Source organism: Dendrobates tinctorius, unplaced genomic scaffold (assembly GCF_039654945.1).
Source record: "Dendrobates tinctorius isolate UK_male_01 unplaced genomic scaffold, ASM3965494v1 ptg000094l, whole genome shotgun sequence".
NCBI classification, from domain to species: Eukaryota; Metazoa; Chordata; class Amphibia; order Anura; family Dendrobatidae; genus Dendrobates; species Dendrobates tinctorius.
The window spans coordinates 3,402,447-3,427,238 of NW_027361762.1; the positions used below are offsets into that span (position 1 = coordinate 3,402,447).

The following is a 24,792-nucleotide window of genomic DNA, read 5'->3' on the forward strand; positions in this document are numbered from 1 at the left end:
GGGACGTGTGGTGACGCACTGTTATGGGGACGTGTGGTGACGCACTGTTATGGGGACGTGTGGTGATGCACTGTTATGGGGACGTGTGGTGACGCACTGTTATGAGGATTTGTGGTGATGCACTGTTATGAGGATCTGTGGTGACGCACTGTTATGGGGATCTCTGATGATGCACTGTTATGGGGATCTTTGGTGATGCACTGTTATGGGGATCTTTGGTGATGCACTGTTATGGGGATCTTTGATGACGCACTGTTATGGGGATCTTTGATGACGAACTGTTATGGGGGATCTGTGGATGACGTAGTTATTGGGGTTACACCAAATATTGCTACAACCCCCATCATCCATCAGAATACACCCATTGGTACAGTATATTCTGATGGATGATGGGGGTTGTGCTTCCCTTCAATGTGTGCTCTCACCTCTCCCAAGGATCTGGTGCTTGTGGAAATAATGTAGTGCAACAGTAATATTGTGCAGGGACAGATAACTGATTGGTGGAGGCAGCTCAGCAACAGTTCCCTCCATCAATCACTATCCATCCCTGCAGAGAAGGAGGAGAATCATGCTTCTCTCCCTCCTCTGCTTTAGGGCTCCGTGTGCAGCGGAGCCCAGAAACCTGCCTGCTGCCAGCTCATTGAGATAGTCAGCGCATGCGCAGATTGAGCACTGTTACCGAGAGCTCCGACCGAACTCCTTCTGCGCATGCGCTGGCTCGGCGGCCATTTTCTTGAAGTCCTGGTACAGCACAGGCACTGGCGCTTATTCCGGAAACCGGAAACTCCGGATACCAGAAGTGCAATGGCGCCGGCCTACACTGTACCGCCCGAACACCGGAGAAGCCGCGCTGCCTCCCCCAGCTCCTGCACTGCCCCACCGATGGCCCTGCTTTCGTCCAGCTATCCAGCCCAGACCGCCCGCCCGCCCGCTCCACAGCCGCCTGCTCTGCAGCCGCCACCGCCGCCATAAAAGTAAGAAAAATCCCTTTTTTTTTTCAATATTCCGATTGTAAGATGCACCCCCATTTTCCCCCCAATTTGGGGGAAATAAAAGTGTGTCTTTCAAAGCGGAAAATACGGTATATGAAATTTTATTATATGATTATATGCTAAACACATAGTCACTGTCACCGGTCACTTTAGCTTTTATAAATAAATTAAATATATTATTTATTAATTGTGAGATATTATGTGTTTATATATTGCACTATTAATTACTATCCTTTGATAAATTGGAATTAATGGTAGATTTTTATTGAAAAACTGTCACTTGAAATATTAGCACTGTCACTTCATTAAATTAATTAATTTAATCTTACATTTTGCACTGAATATTTTATGATGGTTATTTATATTATTGCTTATATATTGTTTTGGCGTTAATTAATTATATTAGTGGTGATTTGATTGATTAATTATGCACTTTCACTTTAAATATGTCCCGGACATGTATATATGTCCTTTTACACATAACCTTTATATTGTCACTTATACTACAGTGGATTGATAGGAAGAATATGATAATGATTGAATATATGGATTATTTAGGAATTTTTTAGGGGTTTGATCTGTGCATTAAGTTCTATCTACAAAGATCGCGGTCTAGCTTGTGCGTATGTGGGTCGGCCTCCCAGGGCCATGGGGTACTCGGTACCGGGCCGGTATCAGTGGGATGTGTCACAGCAGCAGTGACCTGGACCGTGGCCCTGGGCGCCCAAGTAATGGGGAAATTGTGTATGGTGGAATGTAGTTAGATGGAATAGTTTGCGACGCCACCTGTGATGTTTGGCAAGCGAGATGTTAGGCCGACGCTGCTTGCAGATCCTCTGGGGCTGGTGATGGGTTGCAGCCAAGATGGTGAAGCTCCCCACAGGTGGAGCTGTAGCCCCAGGGCAGTGTAGATGTAGGGGAAGAGGAGAGGCGCAGGCGGTGTAGAAGCAGAGGTAGCAGTGCTGAGTGTGTTGGCGCAAGAATCAATGGAGGACACCAGGGCTTGTAGTTCCAAAGCTTTACTCACAGTCTGTAGTACACACAGGTGCCGGCCTCCGTGCCATGTCCTCCGGGTCAGGGACTCAGCCAACCTCCAGGCAAGATGGAATGCTCTCTTCCAACGCTCCGCCAACATGTACCTTTCTGAACGTCTCCTCTTATAGCGCCTTTTAGTATGAAGATCTCCTAGTACTGAGTTACACTGGAGTTCCTCCTAACAGATGTTCCCAAGAACTTTACTTGTACGAGAAGACAGCTGTAGCCTGCTTCGGGGACGCCTTACTCCTGAGTCCCGGCTCTCTATCTGTATTGCTGTTGTGCCCCCAAGTCTTAGATGGGAGTAGTGCATTTACAGCCCACTACTCCACCGGTGTCTCCTGCAGAACCATTAGTGTCCATACAACCTCGGGAACCGGGCCCCGGCCATGCGCTTAGAACTTCTAGGCAGGGTTCTCTCCTAACCCACGTCCTCTGTCTTCTCTTATTCTCCTACGTTCCGTACTTGTCTTTCTTTCCTATGGAAGCTCAGGCTTCAGTTCAATGTCTGTCTCCTTCTTTCCTTTCCCGTGCCAGCAGACCCGGGTCACTCAGGTCTGCTGCAGCACTCCTTCCTCCATACCTCTCTCAGGGATCTTCTTTCCTCACTCCTCTCTGAGTGACTTCCTCCCTCAGACTGACCTGTAATTCTAAACCTTCCCACTCTTTTTTGTATTCTCATCTCCACCCACCTCGCATGACGTTTCATGTTCCAAGCAGGGAGCCACCAAAGGTGCTCTGCCACACTTTGCTGAACTACCCTGTTGTGTGGGGTGTGAGTGTTGGAGCGTGGTCAGGAGTTCCCACCTTACCTGTATGGTGGGGCTCCCCACCTTATGAGAAGGTGCAGTACCTCTGTGGCGACTGAGCCTCAGGGGCGCCACACATGCACATGTATCCTCAGCCCCCATCACTTCCTATGATGCTCTGACACTGACATGCAGGGTTTAGCTTGCGTGTCATAGAGCGCTGTGAGGAAGCACGTCACAGGGAGAGGGGTTAGGGCTTCATGCGCTGCTACTGCTGACTGGATTCCGGCAACATGGTGCTCATATAAAAACCTGCCGCCCCTTACCTTAGACGCCCCCCTGGAAGTAGCTGGCGGCGAAATGTGCGTCAGAGTGAGGGGACGCCACGGGCACCTACACACACCAGTAAATATGTTGAGTTAGGATATTATACCTCGGACTTGGATGGTTAAGGGCTGGAGGATTCCCCTTTTTTTGCTACAGGATTAGTCTGTGTTACCTTACACGTGACTCCGGTTTATTTTTCATTGCCAGACTGCAGCTTACCGCTGGTCTTATCCTTTTGTTAATAAGCCGCTTTTCTATGCTAACATCACGAAACAATCACTGACCTCAGGGAGACCAGTCAAAGGAAACACTGCGGCAGCCGGCAGCGGCGCTCAATCACAGTGAAATCCTAGGTGCATTGCTCCCTGGGAAATACGAATATGCAAGTCCGTGGAGCCTCATTTAAGAGTCTCAAACACAGGACTAGCCAGATCTTCCTCCAGGGAAGGACCAAGCCAAGGAGTGGCTCCTTTCAGAAACCACCATATTAAGTGGCCCTTTAAGTCAATATCCAGCTCTTTACGAGTTTACAGATATGACAAGGGAAATACCAAGGCCAGGTATCCATCCACAGACAGCTGTTTCGGGTTGTTGCCCCTCATCAGTGTGGAGTAGGATTCTGGTTAGGTGGGAGCAATGCCTAGTAGACCAACATCACGAAACAATCACTGACCTGAGGGAGACCAGTCAAAGAAAACACTGTGGTAGCCGGCAAAGACGCTCAATCACAGTGAAATCCTAGGTGCATTGCTCCCTGGGAAATACGAATATGCAAATAAAGTCCATGGAGCCTCATTTAAGAGTCTCAAACACAGGACTAGCCAGATCTTCCTCCAGGGAAGGACCCAGCCAAGGAGTAGCTCCTTTCGGAAACCACCATTACCACCATATTAAGTGGCCCTTTAAGTCAATATCCAGCTCTTTACTGATCTGTGGTGACACACTGTTATGGGGATCTGTGGTGACACACTGTTATGGGGATCTGTGGTGACACACTGTTATGGGGATCTGTGGTGATGCACTGTTATGGGGATCTGTGGTGATGCACTGTTATGGGGATCTGTGGTGACGCACTGTTATGGGAATTTGTGGTGACGCACTGTTATGAGCATCTGTGGTGACGCACTGTTATGAGGATTTGTGGTGATGCACTGTTATGGGGATCTGTGGTGACGCACTGTTAAAGGGAATTTGTGGTGACGCACTGTTATGAGGATCTGTGGTGACGCACTGTTATGAGGATTTGTGGTGACGTACTGTTATGGGGATTTGTGTTGTGACGCACTGTTATGGGGAATCTGTGGTGACACACTGTTATGGGGAATCTGTGGTGACACACTGTTATGAGGATCTGTGGTGACACACTGTTATGGGGACGTGTGGTGAAGCACTGTTATGGGGATGTGTGGTGATGCAGTGTTATGGGGAATGTGGTGACGCACTGTTATGGGGAATGTGGTAACGCACTGTTATGGGGATCTTTGGTGACGCATTGTTATGGGGATTTGTGGTGACACACTGTTATGAGGGATCTGTGGATGACGGAGTTATTGGGGTTACACCAAATATGGCTACAACCCCCATCATCCGTCAGAATACACCCATTGGTGCCGTATATTCTGAAGGATGTTGGGGGTTGTGCTTCCCTTCAATGTGTGCTCACCTCTCCCAAGGATCTGGTGCTTGTGGAAATAATGTAGTGCAACAGTAATATTGTGCAGGGACAGATAACTGATTGGTGGAGGCAGCTCAGCAACAGTTCCCTCCACCAATCACTATCCATCCCTGCAGAGAAGGAGGAGAATCATGCTTCTCTCCCTCCACTGCTTTAGGGCTCCGTGTGCAGCAGAGCCCAGAATCCTGCCTGCTGCCAGCTCATTGATATAGTCAGCGCATGCGCAGATCGAGCGCTGTGACCGAGAGCTCCGACGAGCTCCATTTCCGCAGCCGCCATAAAAGTAAGAAAAATCCCTTTTTTTTTTCAATATTCCGATTGTAAGACGCACCCCCATTTTCCCCCCAATTTGGGGAAAATAAGTGTGCCTTACAAAGCGGAAAATGCAGTATATGAAATTTATTATATGATTATATGCTAAACACAGTCACTGTCACCGGTCACTTTAGCTTGTATAAATAAATTAAATATATTATTTATTAATTGTGAGATATTATTATGTGTTTATACTATATATTGCACTATTAATTACTATCCTTTGATAAATTGGATTTAATGGTAGATTTTTTTTGAAAAACTGTCACTTGAAATATTAGCACTTCATTAAATTAATTAGTTTAATCTTACATTTTGCACTTTACATTTTATGATGGTTATTTATATTATTGCTTATATATGGTTTTGGTGTTGATTAATTATATTAATGGTGATTTGATTAATTATGCACTTTCACTTTAAATATGTCCCGGACACGTATATATGTCCTTTTACACATAATCTTTATATTGTCAATTATACTACAGTGGATTGATAGGAAGAATATGATAATGATTGAATATATTGATTATTTAGTGTTCTTTTAGGGGTTTGATCTGTGCATTAAGTTCTATCTACAAAGATCGCGGTCTAGCTTGTGCGCATGCACATGTATCCTCAGCCCCCGTCACTTCCTATGATGCTCTGACACTGACATGCAGGGTTTAGCTTGCGTGTTACAGAGCGCTGTGAGGAAGCACGTCATAGGGGGCGGGGCGGGGCTAGAGCTTCATGCGCCATTACTGCTGACTGGATTCCAGCAACATGGTGCTCATATAAAAACCTGCCGCCCCTTACTTCAGACACGCCCCCTGGAAGTAGCTGGCGGCGAAACGCGCGTCGGGGGGCACCTACACACACCGGTAAATATGTTGATTTAGGATATTATACCTCGGACTTGGATGGTTAAAGGCTGGGGGATTCCCCTTTTTTTGCTATAGGATTAGTCTGTGTTACCTTACATGTGGCTCCAGTTTATTTTTTCATTGCCAGCCTGCAGCTTATCGCTGGTCCTATCCTTTTGTTAATAAGGCACTTTTCTATGCTAACATCAAGAAACAATCACTGACCTCAGGGAGATCAGTCAAAGAAAACACTGCGGCAGCCAGCAAAGGCGCTCAATCACAGTGAAATCCTAGGTGCATTGCTCCCTGGGAAATACGAATATGCAAATAAAGTCCGTGGAGCCTCATTTAAGAGTCTCAAACACAGGACTAGCCAGATCTTCCTCCAGGGAAGGACCCAGCCAAGGAGTGGCTCCTTTCGGAAACCACCACTTTTCTATGCTATTCATTAGTATCACTATCTGGCTCAATATACTTGCGGGCAATTTTTGAGATATATATATATATATACCAATTTGGCAGTGATTTGGAAGTGTAGTGCATGTGAGATTGGTAGCTCATTTGCGTAAGTGTTATTGTTCATGCGTTTCTCAGCACACATATAACTATTGCACTACTGTCTAATAATATTGATTATATCTATTGTTTTTTAAGATAGCATGAATTGCAACGCTATTTACATGTGTTATGGAGTGATATCTATATATCTTTCCTTTGTCCCCCACATACGATCACTGGCTTGCTCTTGTTATCTGCACCTCAAAATCATTTCTAGAATTCGACCTTTTCTTACTTTTGACTACGCAAAAACTCTTACTGTTTCTCTTATTCATTCTCGTCTCGACTATTGTAACTCTCTTCTAATCGGTCTCCCTCTTACCAAACTCTCCCCTCTCCAATCTGTCTTGAATGCAGCTGCCAGGATCATATTCCTTGCCAATCGTTACACCGATGCCTCTACCTTGTGCCAGTCATTACACTGGCTACCCATCCACTCAAGAATCCAGTACAAACTTATTACCCTCACCCACAAAGCTCTTCATGGCTCAGCACCACCCTACATCTCCTCCCTTGTTTCAGTATACCATCCTACCTGCGCCCTCCGTTCTGCTGATGGATGACCTGAGGTTAGCATCTTCAATAATCAGAACCTCCCACTCCCGTCTCCAAAACTATACACGTGCTGCACCAATTCTTTTGAATGCACTTCCCAGGTCAATACGATCAGTCCCCAATCCCCACAATTTTAAGCGTGCCCTGAAAACTCATTTATTCAGACTGGCCTACCGCCGCAACGCATTAACCTAATCTATCCCTATGTGGCACAACCAAAAGTTTTTACCATAACCAGGCTCCCAGCATCATGTTCCCACATGCTTTATGCATCCATTAGCCCTCTGCGTCTGTACTGTTACACACTTAACATTATGGCTGGTCCATACAATCAGGGCAACTGTTACCACCCACCTTTCGTGTCTCCCTTTTTTTTTTTTCTCATAGATTGTAAGCTTGCGAGCAGGGCCCTCATTTCTCTTGGTATGTTATGATCTATATGATTATTGTTATGCTGTAATGTCTATCGTCTGTACAAGTCCCCTCTGAAATGTAAAGTGCTGTGGAATATGTCGGCGCTATCGAAATAAAATGTATTATAATAATAATAATACATTTATTTATTATTATTGTTATTTTGGATCTCTTTGTTATCCTGTATAGCGGTATATGGGAATTGTGTTATATCCTGATGTGAAGTGCCCTTAGTAATTAATATAGGACATTGGTTGATTAATATGTGCTAGCATTCAAAAAAATCTTTTTCTTTTGTAGGTCGTAGAGCTTGTGTTGGAGAACAACTTGCCAGGATGGAACTCTTCCTGTTTTTTACCACATTTTTACAGCAACTTACTTTTGAGATTCCAAATGACCAACCTCGTCCAAGAGAAGATCCTTACTTTGCGATTACGCAAAGTCCACATCCCTACAATATTCGTGTTGTAGCTAGGGTGTAACTTTCAAATCACGAGATCTAAAATATTTTACATCACTGCACCTGCTTCTTAAATTCTGTGCAAATATAGAATGGAATTTCATAAGTATAATGATAGTAGAGATGAACTAATCTATTTGATGTGAGTCGAACTTTTGGAAATTCACTAGACCAAGCGAATTTGAACAAATTACAATTCAATTTGTGAGAAATGCCTCAAAAAAGTCTACCAGCATTTTACATAAAGAAAAAGATTGTATGTGCCAGAGAAGCTTCATGTGACCCCAGGTGTACCCGCATAAGCTTACCCATAATGGCTTGCAGCTATCATATCACATGGTCACATCACAGTCAATCAGAAAACCCAGTCTGTATAAAAGCAGAAGCAGGGAATGCAGCACCCATTCTATGAGGAATTTGGAAAGTCCAAGGACATCACGGCTAATAGCTTAGCAATAGAGAAAAATGTAAAAGTTTAAAATACTAAGTAAACATTATAGATATTGTGTGTGACATGACTGCAGGGAAAAATAGCTAGCACCTGTTTACCCATAGTGAGGGGCATAGTGAAAGGAGCGGGGGTTGCACTTGAGCCCTGCAGCTTAAGAGGGCCCTAAATGTGTCTTTGGTCCATGTGGAGACCAATACTATTAGAGAGCTATGATAGATGACGGCCTTAGAAATTTTGATTTGAGGCCCATGAGCTTCTTGTTACACCACTGCTCATAGTCATATATTGAAAACACTTGGACATTAATTATTAGAGGCTTTGCTGTACTTGCAATTTATGGCAAATCAATTACTTAGGTAAAGTTCACCTAAGGTGGCAAATTCACATTTTCAAAAGATTCGCTCATCTCTAAAGGCTAGAAATGTTTGCTATTTTTCAATAGTTGTTTGCAAAAAATGACTCCCTAATCTTTTTTAAAATAACTGTAAGGTTTATTAGCACTAAATGAGTACTGTACGACTAGAGTAATAAACCTGTAATTATGCTTTTAAGAGTAGAATTATATTATTCTTCCTCACAATAACCATTATATCAGATAATTATTGCAAAGTTGTAAATTACACTGTGATTATATGGATATAGAAACTTTTACTGCGGCTAAGTAGGAGGTGGACAGCATATATGATCAGGGCCAGATTAAAGTGGGTGAAGGCAGGTTACCTGATATTAAAGTATACCATAAGATTGCTCTCATTCTTTGCCTGGCCCTGTTGGACTGGTCTCACAACAATCTAGTAAATTACTGGTTGATATAGAGCTTTTTCTTTTCCCAGTGAACATATTGACTAAAGTTTGGATTCACACAACAGCACCTGTAATCATCCAGGGCCATTTCTGGTTCCTCATATGTTAACCTTGAGAAATAATTTGCACTGAAACATAGTATATCTGCTAAGCCCCGCACCAAGTTCTTTATGTTTCAAAGCTCCACATTTCGACCAAACGTTTTTGCCGATTCTCTTCTCATGTGAGAAAAAACAACCCATGTCTTGATGAGGTAATAATTGATGTAAATTTGCCTCTGTTGATCGATTTACAGACTCTGAGGCCTAAAGCCACCCTGACAGTGGTTGAGTATGAACGGTTACATTTCTTTATCTGCAGCTTCATTTCTGTCTCATTTAGCTCCTTGTCGTCATCAGAGTTTGACAACTTCTTCTGAGATCTATGTCCTATGTAAAGCAACTATTGCTTAACCCCTTAAGGACCAGGGGTATTTCCGTTTTTGTTTTTTTTTTGTTTTTTTTTCATTTTTTGCTCTTCTTCTTCCCATGCCATAACTTTTTTATTTTTCTTTCAATATGACCATGTGAAGACTTGTTTTTTTGCAGGACGAGTTCTACTTTTGAATGTCACAATTGATTTTACCATATTATTTACTGGGAAATGATTGAATTTTTATTTTACCATGTTCACTAAATGTCACAACTGACCTACCATTATGATTCTCCAGGTCATTACGAGTTCATAGACACCAAACATGTCTAGGTTCTTTTTTATTTAAGTGGTGAAAAAAAATCCAAAATTTGTAAAAAAAAAAAAAAAGTTGCCATTTTCTGAGACCCGTAGCATGTCCATTTTTTGAGATTTGGAGCCAGGTGAGGTCTTATTTTATGCGCGCTGATCTGACGTTTTTATTGATACCATTTTGGTGTGCATACAATCTTTTGATCACCCGTTATTGCATTTTATTGCAGTGTTGCAGCGACCAAAAAAATGGAATTCTGGGGTTTCGATTTTTTTCTCGCTATGCCGTTTACTGATTGGATTCTTTTTAAATATTGATAGATCGGGCGATTCTGAATGCGGTGATACCAAATATGTGTATGTTTGATTTTTTTATTGTTTTATTTTAAATGGGGCAAACGAGGGGTGATTTGAACTTTTATATTTTTTAATTTTTTAAAAAACTTTTTTTTTCCTTTTTAGTTGCTTCAAAGTCCCCATGGGAGACTAGAAGCTGCGCTCATCCGATCACTTGTGCTACATGGAGCAGCAGATATGCTCACTTGCCATGAGTGCCGAGCACTGGGCGGTGCTCATTGCTATCCGGCTGTGACAACCACAGGGGTCTCCTGTTGACCCTGGGTTGTCATGCCAACCCATCGGCGACCCACGGTCATGTGACACGGGTGCCTATGGGAGGAGGTAATAACGCGCTTCCTGCGCGTGCATGTTAAATGCCACTGTAAGAGTTTGACAGTGGAATTTATCATGTTAACAGCCTTGGGCAGATCATGATTCCACCCGCGGAATTGTGATCAGATCAGCTGTCATGTGCTGGAAAAGGTGCGGGCTCATCGCCGGAGCCTGCGCCAGAGAGGGGAGGTGTTAAATAACAGACTGCCCGTCATTGGACAATAAGGGGCTAAAGAAGCACTCCTCCTCCTATCAAACTTTTTATCCTCTTAATATATTGCAATCATCATATTATATAGTACTGTGTACTTACAATTGCTCATTTTGCCTTTCTACCCAGATAATTCTTTTGCTTTCCATTAGGTCTATGACATCATGTAATTAAAAATAGACTACCTGAATCCTTCTAAGTTATATGTAGAAACAGGAGGTGAATTTTCCTGCATGAGTCATCACTCACTGCAAAAATTAATGGCAGGGAGGAGGAGGGAGCAGCTGGGTTAGAAGTTGAAGAGAGGAATAATTTCTGCTGGGACGTGCAACTTCCTGTTTCTACATTGAGCATAGAAAAGACAGAAATTAGCTGGGTAGAAAGACAAAATGAGTAATTGTAAGTACACCGTGCTATATAATATAATAATTGCAATGTATTAAGAGGATACAAACTTTGATTGGAGGAATGCTTCTTTAAGAACTGTGATGTGGAAGTAGCCCCACTTACTGGAAAATCATAAGCAGATCTTGCAAGCTGGAATCTCCTCTGCATTTCTTGCAGTGGTATCTGTGAAAATGTTTCATAGAATTTACTTAGCTGCCCAATTGCTATGATGAATGTATACTGCATTATTTTGCACAAGCTTGGAGATAGGCTGGGGACATAATGACCATAAAACATTCCCAAATAGCATTCTCATACTCAATGTAGTAAAGAAACTGAATACAACAGTAACTCACCCAAGAAAGTGGTACCCTAATATTCAGTGCCCGCATTGATATACTGACTCAATCGGTTTGGGCTTCTTATGAGCTTCTCAGACAATTTTTTTCTTTCCTTTAGGGATCATTCAGGTCTCAGTTTTTCACATACAAGTTTTCATTGTTTTTATAAGCTAGAACTTGTAATTTTAGTTTATGTTTTGTTCACTGGTCCGTGTTTTTGCGTATTGTGTGGTCCACACAAAATCACAGACACATGTCCAATGTTTAGCCGTGTATTGTATCAATCTCGTTTATGGGTCCATAAAAATATTAGGCAGCCTTTGGATGCAAGCCATGTGGTGTCAGTGTACCATGGACTGTTTGAGATCAGAAGCTTGAGAAACATTCATCACTTTCTTATGTGAGAGAAAACTCTGATCAACAACACTGATTAAATTTGGTCAGCTTTTTGCACACAAGAAATGTCACCAACATTTAAATGGAGCCTTATTCGTTAGCCTTCAACCCCTTCTTTCCTTCCCCTATCCACTCCCATCCACGTTCCTTTTATTTCTTTACATTTTTTCGTATACCAGGTGCGGACATGCCATTGGTGCAATCTTTGCAGCAGCAGAGGGACCCAACAGATAAGGGGGCCACTACTACCTCCAAATCAATGGAACTGTGCATTATGATGAGCTATTGGACTACAAAAGGCCCATATATTGTTCTTGCACAGGGGCCCTCTTTTGTCCGTCCTCTCCTGTTGTACACCAGTGGTCTGTTGTTTTGGTCTCGTGTTCTTTTTAGGTGGTCCTTTACCGGATATCAATTCTACATTAATAAAATCTTACTCCGGTAAATAGAACTAGAATAAATATTGGTAACCTATCACTCTTCACCAAGGTGCAATTCCTTAAATCATCATACGTGTAGTAATAGCTATTAATATTTCATTACAGTGTTCGGGACTGCATATCCATTCGAGCCTTGTGGTGCAGAGTAGAGCTCCTATTTAAAGTTGTTCACTTGTTTCTTGTGACCATATTATATTTAGCCTATATAACAGCCACAATGGTTGGCTCGACAGGGGGTCTTTTGATCTGATCTAGCAGCTATATGCACTTAAGAGGCTGTAAGTTTAGGTCAGGAGACCTGCAGATTGCAGCTATAACATGGTTGTAAAAATGCTCCCTTAGGCCATGTTCACATGTTAAGTATTTGGTATTTTACATCAGTATTTGTAAGCCAAAGCCAGGAATGAGCGAAAAATAGAGAAGTGGTGACGTGTTTCCATTATACTTTTCCTCTGATTGTTCCACTCCTGGTTCAGGCTTACAAATAGTGATGTAAAATACTGACCAAATACTGATCGTGTGAATGTGGCCGTATTGTGGTCTCTAGCAAACACCTTTTTTTACATTTTAATCTCTGCAAAGATTACCATTCTGGGAATCCTAAGCATTTCAAAAGTTTCATCCTCGGAATCATCATCAATAAATAACCTGATTTTATAATATTGCAATAACTGTATTATGTAGCATCCTGCTTCATCCATGCATGGACGCTTCCTCCAGATTCTGTTTGGACCCTGTAACCAAATTATTGGTGTCTATGTATGGTCTAGGTAATTTCTATATCTGTAATGTCACTGCATTTTTTTTGTATAACCAATAAACAATTTTGTGAACGCATTAGAGTTGACCTCAGATTTACAAATGTTCTTTGCAAGCTACATCTTGTCTATAGCAAAAAAAGAGGAAAAATATTCAGCCTACCGTACATCAGTGTCCATATAGTCCATAAGCAGTCTGATGCCAGGAGATGTCCAGTGCGGTTCAACTGGCACTATAAATCCAAAGGAAAAAAAGAGGGGGTCTCCAGCACCAAAATTAGTGAAAAAAGATAAAACTCACATTTTATAGGAAGGTTTTAAGCCTTGCCTGTCATGGTGGCTTATTAATATGATTTTAAAACCTTCTTAATAAATGTGAGTTTTATCTTTTTTCATTAATTTTGGTGCTGGAGACCCCCTCTTTTTTTCCTTTGGATTTTCATCTTGTCTAAATAACCTTGAGGTGTGTGTAAAAACATTATTGTTCATATTAAAAAAAACACACATTGAAAAGAATAAAAAGAACGATCCTGAGTATGAAACATCATGTAACCTTCAAAAACTAAAATATCTGCAGTATTCTAGAAATGAAGGCTAATAAAGCAAATTTCTAACCAAGAACTCTGTGTTATTTCCACAGTAGCTTATCTCATAGAAATCAGTTCTAGGCTATGCTCACACGTGACGTGGCATTTTTGCTGAGTTTTTTTCTGCAGCGAAACCTTCTTTTTTGGCAGTAAAGAAGCTTCTAATAAAAGCAGGTTTGCTTGTTTTTTCGTCATGTTACATTTGTCTCTTGTGCATACTGATAAAGTTTAGTGCAAAAACAAAATCATATTCTACTTCATAAGGTTTTGGCACAAAAAGCACAGAAAAACCTGATCCCTGCATTTTTCAGTGTTTTTTCACCACCCATTACTTTCAATAAGATGACATCACACAGTATCGGTTACAGCACCCTCCGATCCTTGTTTCAGTAACACATTGCACTTCACGCTTTACTTTTGTTTCCACCTGAACTATCCCTGCTGTAACAATTCCTGTCAGCTCCAGATATTTTCCATCACACCTCGCAGTATTATCGAGATCCATAACCTTCCCCTCAGGTGGTTTCACGTACAACTTCCTCTGTACGGAAGGGGTGTCAATGCGCTCCATAGCCACCGAATCGAGCCTTGAACTCCGGACATAGCAGGAATAACCTCAGGGAGATTTGGTAAGGCTTCATACCACCCAGTACAACTTGTACTTTTTTCTGCTAGCAGTCCACTGCACCTTGAACTTGCCCTAGCAACTGTCACTAATGAACTCTCTCACTAACTGACTAAACCAGGAAGTGGTTGCCTTTTACTAGTGCTAACCACTCCCACTTTGGGCTGGACCAATTTTTAACTGTCTCTTTGTTGCTGGGCAAACTTAATCTTTCACCTACCTAACTACAGTCACTGTCTTCTAACAGTATGCACTAAGCATATTACAATGCTTATGACTGTCTAAGTTGCTCTACTGTATGTCCTAAACTCTGAATTATATCCTATACTTTACCTATACACTATAGCTAGTTCACATTAAACAATAATCACATTGCATTACAGTAACTGCATCACCTAGTGCTAATGATGAGTGAGTACCGTAATATTCGTAATCACAATAATTGTAACTAGAGATGAGCGAATATTGAAGTGTTCGATTCGGATTACTTTCATCGAATTTTCAATTTTCGCCAATTTATTCAACGAATATTCGTCGAACATTACCGAATGCCATTATAGTCAATGGGAGGTAAAAACAAACGCATGCACAACACCTTAGAACGGCCCCAAATGCTGCCAAAACACATCAAATGAGGGACAGACACAAGGAAAGGGACCTCATTTCACCCACAGTACAAGCAGCATGGAACTGCAGCAATCAGCCAGGCATGAGGTATCGGGGTCTGGGACAGCATTTACAGCTTTCCAATGAACGTCACAGTAAGACGAGGTGAGTGAGGGATCTGTGTAGTCCCCCTTTGCTGGGAGCCCTGATACCACATGCAACACCTCTACCTGCTTTCATGCAGAGCCACACTCAGGTGGCACAAATATAAGTTTTCTAGCCTGCCATTGTCAGAAAAATTTAAGGATAGTAGCAAGGGTAGTTGAGTGCAATGAAGTGGAGGTGTAAGCAGGTTGCGGAATACAGAGACAGACAGAAGGCAGAGCAAGGGTTAAACAGTTTTAATTTTACAGGGGATACTCCACCAGGGAGATAAACAGTTAGATGAACGTTAAACAGTTCAAAAGCAGGTAATAAGCAGAGTTAATGGGCAATAGACAAGATAACGGCAGTTCCTTAAATCACATATCGTGTCAAGGGCTTCCCAGTCTTCTGCTGAGGCTTGAAGGGCGGTGGTGCCGACAACGTCCAGCGCGATGTTGTTCCAGTGGGATCTTGCAAAGATCGGTGCATCTTTTGAGGCAGCGGTCAGTTTCTGGCACCTTCTGTTGCGCTCCTAGTCCACAAGTTGCTGCAGCCAGGATGAGCAGGGCCGTGGCAACTTGCAGGGTCCAACGGGAGGCAATCAGCAGTACTGGGCGGGGTACGCTGCAGAAGTTCATCTGCCACCTGGCTCTTATTAGGCAGTCCGTGCCCTATACTCTTGGCCACTAAGCATGCGGCACCTCTCAGCTGCGCAGAGGCAGGGCACCCAACACCTCGGTCCCTAACAGTCACTCGGGTGGTGGAGGGAGCTGGCGGGCGCATACCGCCGCATTGCAAGTGCTTGGGAGACGGAGCACACCCCTCAGTCTGCTGCATGCTGCCCGTCCACATCAAAACTGCCAGATTCCGCGTGCGCTGTGACTTAGTCACGCCCCCAGCTTATGGGTCACAGGGTTGGTCCGGTCCCTTATTCTTTCACCCGGACAACAGGGGAGACAGCCTCAATGGTTCCAGATCTGGCGCCGGACAGGTACCCGCAGCCCGGTCTTCTTCCTTACAGAGGCCTGATATTTTCATAGGCCTACTGCTACAGACAACATGCATTACGGAGACCTAACCAGGAGTGTTCACATTTCCAAAAATTATTGGCAGACACCACAAAAGTGGTATCAATTTCACCACAGTATAAATAGTAGAATAGGCACTGACAGGTCTTTCACTATACCCAATCCAGCAGATGGACACTCAACCAGAAGTGTTCACATTTCCAAAATTTATTGGCAGACACCACCAAAGTGGCATCAATTTCACCACAATAGAAATAGTAGAATAGGGACCGACAGGTCTTTCACAGCATCCAAACCAGCAGATGGACACAAAAAGGAGTGTTCACATTTAAAGAATTGAGGCCCTTACCCTACAAAAGTGACATTAATTTCGCCACACTAGAAATGGTAGAATAGGGACTGACAGGTCTTTCACAACACCCAAACTAGCAGATGGACACTCGTCAAGGAGTGTCCATATTTTCAAAAATTTTGGGCAAACATCATCAAAGTTGCATCAATTTCACCACAATAGGAATAGTAGAATAGGGACTGACAGGTCTTTCACAATACCTAAGCCAGCAGATGGACACTCAACAAGGAGTGTTCACATTTAAAGAATTGAGGCCCTTACCCTACAAAAGTGACATTAATTTCGCCACACTAGAAATGGTAGAATAGGGACTGACAGGTCTTTCACAACACCCAAACTAGCAGATGGACACTCGTCAAGGAGTGTCCATATTTTCAAAAATTTTGGGCAAACATCATCAAAGTTGCATCAATTTCACCACAATAGGAATAGTAGAATAGGGACTGACAGGTCTTTCACAATACCTAAGCCAGCAGATGGACACTCAACAAGGAGTGTTCACATTTAAAGAATTGAGGGCCCTACACCACAGAAGTGGCATCAATTTCATCACACTAGAAATAGTAGGATAGGGACCGACAATTCTTTCACAACACCCAAATGAGCAGATGGACACTCAACAAAGAGTGTCAATATTTCTAAAAATTTTGGGCAGACACCACCAAAGTGGCATCAATTTCACCACAGAAGAAAGTAGAATAGGGACAGACAGGTCATTCACAACACCCAAACCACCAGATGGACACTCAGCAAGGAGTGTTCACATTTAAAGAATTGAGGGCTTTACCTCACAGAAGTGGCATCAATTTCACGACACTAGAAATTGTAGAATATGGTCCGACAGGTCTTTCACTACACCCAAACCAGCAGATGGACAACCAATCTGGAGTTTTAACATTTTTAAAAATGAGGGCCTGACACCACCGAAGTGGAATAACATTCACGAGAATAGAAATAATATAATTGGGACTGACACATCTTCCACTACAGCTAACACAGGAGATGTAGACCAACCATGACTGTTCACACTTTCACAAATTTGTGTTATCATCAGCAGCAGCCACAGAAGCGACACTAAAGATATCACAGAGTGCAGTTACGTGACATTAATGCATCACACTAAAAAATGCAATATCATCTAGTCTGTACAGTCTGTTATTGGGGTGCAAAAGTCCTTGCAGATCCATGACTTTTCTATCTTAATGAAAGTTAGCCGGTGAACATTTTCAGGAGACAGCCATATGCGCTTATCCATCAGGATACCACCAGCAGCGCTGAAGACTTGTTCTGATAGAACACTGGCTGCTGGGCACGATAAAACCTCCAAGGCATGTGAGGCGAGCTCAGACCACTCCTCCATTTTGGAAGACCAAAATGTGAAAGGGTCCAAACCCACCCTGATGGTATTAATGTTTACTTCTAGATACTCCTGCACCATTCTCTCTATTCGTTCACCTGGTGTAAGACTTGGACTCTGTTGTGCTGGTGCACAAGTTGGTCTAAAAAAAGTGTCAAAGGACTCACAGAAATTGCTTCTTCCACTTCTACTGCTGCTGCTGCTTCTGCTAATGTTTTGACATTGACAAACTGACGGGCCGGAGGTTGGAAGTCTACAGCTGCAATGCGAACTGTGTGCTTCACTGCTGTCTTGGTGAAAAGCTGTCTTAAGGTTGTATACAAGTGTGTTTCGATACTCCAGCATTTGCGGGCCCCTTTCTAGGGTGGGAATCATCTGGCAAAATTTTGTTTTATAACATGGATCTAATAAAGTGGCAACCCAGTAGTAAGCATTATTTCTAATCATAACTATACGAGGATCATGTTGCAGATAGAGTTGAGCGAAACGGGTCGGTCAAATTCATAAGTCGCCGACTTTCGCTAAAGTTGGGTTTCATGAAATGAAACCCGACCATAGCGTGAGGTCGGCCACGAGGTCAGCGACCAGAGCGCCAAAGTCGCTTTTCAAATGATGCTTCCAGCGCCCTTTTTCAGCCAATGATGGACGACGCACACTGTGGGCAACGCGATGACATGGGCATCGGTCACCACCATCTTTGAGAAGGGCATGCAAGTGATTGGCTTGCTTTGTTTGGCGTCACAGGGGCCATAAAAGGGCATGCACGCCGACCGCCATCTTGCTTCTGCCGATCTTAGCATAGGGAGAGGTTGCTGCTGCTGATTCTGAATAAGGGAGAGCGTTAGGCAGGGAAGAAGAACCAAAAAACTGCTTCTGCTTTTAGCGATTTCCACTGCACAACACAACACTTTGTGTGCAGTGACAGGGGAGTCTCTATTTTTTGTACATCAGCTCTGTTGGTTATTAGGCTGCCTTATAAGGCTCCCTGATAGCTGCATTACTGTTTGCACACTGCTGTGCAAACTGCTTTTTTAAAAGCAAAAATACTTTTCTTCCTCTTTTCTGCACAGTTACCAAACGTTCATTTTTCCACACTTTTGTGTGCAGCAGTCCTGCTTATTAGGCTGCCTGCTGCCATACTTGGACTGAGAGCATCATTGTCAGCCTTCCAAAATCTCTAGGGAGTTTTCAATTCTCCCCAATACTATATACACATCTTGTACTTTGTCATACACCAGACAATTTCAGCCTGTTAAATTGAGGTGTAATCTATAGTGGGCCTGAGATAATAGTTCAGCCTCCTAAAATCTCTAGGGAGCTTCCAATTCTCCCCAATACTATATATGGAGTGCCCTCAGTCACCAGGGCAATGGGGAACTTGGTATCGGGCCCGTTGATCTCAATGGGGGAATGTCACGGCAGCTGTGACCCGGCCCGTGGCCCTGGGCTCCATTGAAAAAGGGGAATAAAGTCTATTGATGATTCGTGACGCCACCTGTGGTGTTCGGCAAGGGAGGTGTTAAGCCGACGCTGCATGCAGATCCTCTGGGACAGATGGTGTGGTGCAGCAAAGATGTTGTAGCCCTCCACAGGCAGGGCTGTAGTCCCAGGGCAGTGTAGTAAATGAAGAGGCAGGGGATAGGCGCAGACAGTGTAGTGGATGGCACCGAGATGTAGCCGTGCTGAATGTGTTGGTGCAGGAATAAGTGGAGGACACCAGGGCATGCAGTTCCAAAGCTTTACTCACAGTCTGTTGTGCAAACAGGTGCCCGCTTCCGTGCCTTGTTCTCCGGGTCCAGGACTCAGTCAACCTCCAGGCCCGATGGAGCACTCCTTTCCAACACTCCGCCAGCATGTGCCTTCTCTGAACGTCTCCTCTTATAGCGCCTAAGAATGTCTCCTCTTATAGCGCCTAAGAATGAAGTACTCTCAGTACTGAGTTACACTGGAGTGCCTCCTGTCAGATGTTCCTATGAACTCTACTTGTACAGCAGACAGCTGTAGCCTGCTTCGGGGACTCCTTGCTACTAAGTCCCGGCTCACTTCTCTGATGTTGTTGTGCCCCTAAGTCTGGTGTGGAAATAAAGTGGTCACTACTTCTATTCCTCCAGTGTCTGCTGCATGACCATTAGTATCCACACAACCTCGGGGACCGGACCCCGGCCTTGCACTTAGAACTTCTTGGAAGGGTTCTCCTCTAACCCAAGTCCTTTCTCCTCACGTTCCGAACTAATCTTTCCTTCTTATGGAGAATTAGGCTTTCAGTCTTTGTCGCTCTCTCACTCTTCCTCTCCTGTGCCAGCAGACCCAGGTCACTGGGATCTGCTGCAGCACTTCCATCCATCCATCCCTCTCTCTGGGAATCCACTCAGCCACGCTCGTTGGCTGACTCCTCACTCTCTGACTCAGACTCCTCAAAGACGACTAAAACTTCCTGCTCTTTCAATACATACTAACTCCACCCACCTCCCAGCACATTTCGTGTTCAAAGCAGGGAGCCACCAATTGGTGCTTTGCTATACTCCAAGCAGGGAGCCACCGAAGGTGCTTTGCTACATTACTTTGTGGTGTGGGGGTGTAGGTGTTGGAGTGTGGTTAGGAATCTCCACCTTACCTGGATGGTGGGGTACCACACCTCAGGAGGAGGTGCAGGTGGCGACTGAAGCCTCAGGGGCGCCACATATACACACCTTGTACTGTGTCATACACCAGCCAATTTCAGCCTGTAAAATTGAGGTGTAATCTATAGTGAGCCTGAGATAATTGTTCAGCCTCCTAAAATCTCTAGGGAGCTTCCAATTCTCCCCAATACTATATGCACACCTTGTACTTTGTCATACACCAGACAATTTCAGCCTGTTAAATTGAGGTATAATCTATAGTGGGCCTGAGATAATAGTTCAGCCTCCTAAAATCTCTAGGGAGCTTCCTATTCTCCCCAATACTATATACACACACCTTGTGCCTGTTCATACACCTGCCTATTTCAGCCTGTTAAATTGAGGTGTAATCTTTAGTGGGCCTGAGATAGTAGTTCAGCCTCCTAATATCTCAAGGGAGCTTCCAATTCTCCCCAATACTATATATTATTATTATGCATTTATATAGCACCATTTATTCCATGGCGCTTTACATGTGAAAAGGGGAAATATAGACAAGTATAGTAAACATGTGTAAGATAAGTGACACACAAGTACATAAGGAGAGGGTACCCTGCCCGCGAGGGTTCACAGTCTACAGGGATGGGTGAGGATACAGTAGGAGAGGGTAGAGCAGGTCGTGCTGTGGTTCAGTAGACCGAGGATCATTGCAGGCTGTAGGCTTGTCGGAAGAGTTGGGTCTTCAGGTTCTTCTTGAAGGTTTCCGTTGATGGTGAGAGTCTGATGTGTTGCGGCAGGGAGTTCCAGAGTATGGGGGAAGCACGGGAGAAGTCTTGTATGCGATTGTGGGAAGAAGAGATAAGGGGGGAGTAGAGAAGGAGATCTTGAGATGATCGAAGGTTGCGTGCAGGTAGGTACCTAGAGACCATGTCACAGATGTATGGAGGAGACAGGTTGTGGATGGCTTTGTATGTCATGGTTAGGGTTTTGAATTGGAGCCTCTGGGCGATAGGAAGCCAGTGAAGGGCCTGGCATAGGGGGGAGGCTGGGGAATAGCGGGGAGACAGGTGGATTAGTTGGGCAGCAGAGTGTAGGATGGACTGGAGCAGAGCCAGAGTGCTAGAGGGGAGGCCAGAGAGTAGGAGGTTGCAGTAGTCGAGGCGGGAAATGATAAGAGCATGCACTAGTGTTTTTGTGGTTTCGTGGTTGAAGAACGAGTGGATCTGGGAAATATTTTTGAGTTTGAGGCGGCAGGAGGAGGCGAGGGCTTGGATATGTGGTTTGAAAGAGAGCGCAGAGTCGAGGATCACCCCAAGGCCCCGAGCGTACAGGACTGGGGAAAGAGAGCATCCGTTGACATTGATGGATAGGTCTGGTGGAGGGGTAGAGTGAAATGGGGGAAAGATGATGAATTCTGTTTTGTCCATGTTCAGTTTGAGAAAGCGAGCAGAGAAGAAGGCTGAGATAGCAGACAGACATTGTGGGATTTCAGTCAGTAAGGAGGCGAGGTTGGGTCCAGATAGGTAGATCTGCGTGTCATCGGCATAGAGGTGATACTGCAAACCGTGGGATTCTATGAGCTGTCGCAAGCCAAAGGTATAGATGGAGAATAGTAGGGGTCCTAGGACAGAGCCTTGGGGAACACAGACAGACAGGGGGCGAGGTGAGGAGGTGGTGTGTGAGAGGGAGACACTAAATGTTCCATCTGTTAGGTATGATGAGACCCAGGATTGGGCCAGGTCTGTGATGCCAAGAGATATACACTTTGTACTTTGTCATACACCAGCCAATTTCAGCCTGTTAAATTGAGGTGTAATCTATAGTGGGCCTGAGATAATAGTTCAGCCTCCTAAAATTTCTAGGGAGCTTCCAATTCTCCCCAATACGATATACACACCTTGTACTTTGTCATACACCAGCCAATTTCAGCCTGTTAAATTGAGGTGTAATCTATAGTGGGCCTGAGATAACAGTTCAGCCTCCTAAAGCAAAGCCTCTGTGGCGACCATACTCCTGGGGCGCCACATTCCCCCTAGTGCAAGTCAGCACTCCTGGGCTGAACAAAAACATGAACATATAAACAGTTGAACAATATTATTTGTACAAGAATGAAAAATGTACAAAAACCAAGTGCTTCAAAAATGGTCCTATGATGGCAAGTCCAAGCATCAATGTCCATGGTCCATTCCCGGGCAAATGGTAAAAGTTTTTGACCACACACAAGTCCTGTGGTTCAGTGTCCATAAAACAAACTTCAAAGGAAACTCTTACAGGTTACCTGTAGGCACAAAACTTGAAAAACAGTTACATATTTACACATACACAATTTCAACATTTCCATTTATTTTGCTATATTCGATGTCTAAGGGGTGGTAAACCTTGTGTGGTGTGGGTAGACCTGCGTAACTCTGGTATGGGCAAACTGGGTAGCATTCTCCTACCGACTCTTAGACTCACCAGGGGTATGGCAGATTCACCACTGGCAAGGCTAGGGTTCTCTGGCTCAACTGCTGGTGTGGCATCTGCTGCCTGATTTTCCTGATCCTCAGGATTTCTTTGAGTCTCGCCTTCCTGTGCTACCAATTGGGGAAACAGCAACACTGGCACCACTATAGCATCATTCACCTTAGTCCAATTCGCTGGGAATTCTCCAAGCACTGTGCTGACCTTCTCTTCTTCCACCATGGGTTGGATGTTACCTGGTTCTTCTTTTCTTTCTTTTAACTGGTCAGGACACAACTTCAAATGATCTCTCGATACCGCTGCCAAGGTCTCCCCACCATCTTTACTAACAAGGCATACCTTAGTATTATCAAAGTTCGAGGGCAGAATGGTATAAGGTTCAGCTTCCCATTGATCATCCAATTTGTGTAATCTTCTCTTTCTTTTCAAGACTTGCTCCCCTGGCGACAAAGGAACGGCAGGTGCATTTTGATTGTAAAGCTTCTCCTGCTTTTGCCTTGCCTGAGCCAGACTCCTTTCCACACATTCTTGAACTCTCCGGTACTGTTGCTGCCTCTCTGTGTCCCAATCAGGATCTGGTGACGCTACTTCAGGTGTCAGGACTCCCATGTCTAAGTCGATAGGCAGCTTACCAGGTCTGGCTCTCATTAAATAGGCTGAGGTACAGTTAGTGGAGTTCACTGGGATATGGTTGTAGAGGTCCACCAGATCGGGCAACTTCTCTGGCCACAGATTCCTCTCCTCCAAGGGCAAAGTCTTCAGGAGGTCCATGACTACCTGGTTCATCTTCTCGCACATGCCATTGTTCTGTGGGTGGTACGGTGTTGTCCGGATCTTCTTACAATCATACAGGTTACAGAATTTTTGGAACACTTCTGCCTCGAAAGCTGGACCTTGATCTGTAAGCACTCTCTCCGGGTACCCATGTGGTCTACAGAAGTGCTGCTGGAATGCTCTGGCTGCTGTCCTGGCAGTTTGATCTTTGACAGGCACAACTACCAGGAATCTTGAGTAGTGGTCCATAGTGGTAAGTGTATAGATGTAGCCTGAATGGCTTGGAACCAGCTTCACATGGTCCAGGGCTACCAACTCAAGGGGCTGTTTGGTAATGATTGGCTGTAGAGGAGCTCTCTGGCTGTCCCGATCCTTTCTGCGCAGGTTACATTGTCCACACTCCCGGCACCACCTCTCAATGGCTTTCCTCATACCAGCCCAGTAGAACCTCTCTCGGAGCAATACTACCAACTTCTTCCATCCGAAGTGTCCAGCTCCATTGTGGTATGCTTCCAGGACCATTGATGCCTCTCTCTTTGGGACTATCACCTGCCAGACCAGCTCGTGAGTGTGGGCATTGATACTCCTCCGACACAGCTTCCCTTCATAAATAAACAGCCGGCCTCTCTCCTTCCACAACTGCTGATTTTCTTCAGGAGCATCTGACTCTGGATGTGAGTCAGCTCGGGTCAGCAGCTCCTTCACCAGGCGGACTGCAGGGTCACTATCTTGCATCTCTGCCCAATCATGATGGGGCAATGGATTCAGGGTGACCTCCTTCAAGCCAGACCATCTGTTTCTCACTCCTTTAGCATGCTGGGCCGCAAGTGGCCGGTGGAAGGGAGGTAGCTCTATCTCTTCAAGAGCCTCAGGGTCTTCTCCGGCATCTGATAGGTTAGGCATTCTGGATAGTGCATCAGCATTGGCATTCTTGTGCCCTGCCCGGTACTTGATGGTAAACTCATAGTTCGATAGCCGAGCCATCCATCGCTGTTCCAGTGCACCTAGTTTTGCAGTGTCCAAATGAGTCAACTGGTTGTTGTCCGTGAAGATAGTGAACTTGGCAGAGGCTAGGTAATGTTTGAACCTTTCGGTGACAGCCCAGACTATGGCAAGGAACTCCAGCTTGAAAGAACTGTAATTATCAG

General features: G+C 44.3%; 1 protein-coding gene across 2 annotated transcripts in view; it reads left to right on the top strand.

The window, feature by feature from the left end:
- The window catches only part of LOC141098686 (cytochrome P450 2D14-like), a 242,917-nt gene extending 229,730 nt beyond the window's left edge, over window positions 1–13,187 (top strand). For both annotated transcript variants that reach the window (XM_073586651.1, XM_073586650.1), the window contains one exon: window positions 7,766–13,187. In XM_073586651.1, coding sequence (XP_073442752.1) covers window positions 7,766–7,947 — 182 coding nt within the window. In that variant the 3' untranslated portion in view covers window positions 7,948–13,187. The remainder of the gene's footprint in view (window positions 1–7,765) is intronic.
- The last annotated feature ends 11,605 nt before the right edge of the window (window positions 13,188–24,792 follow it).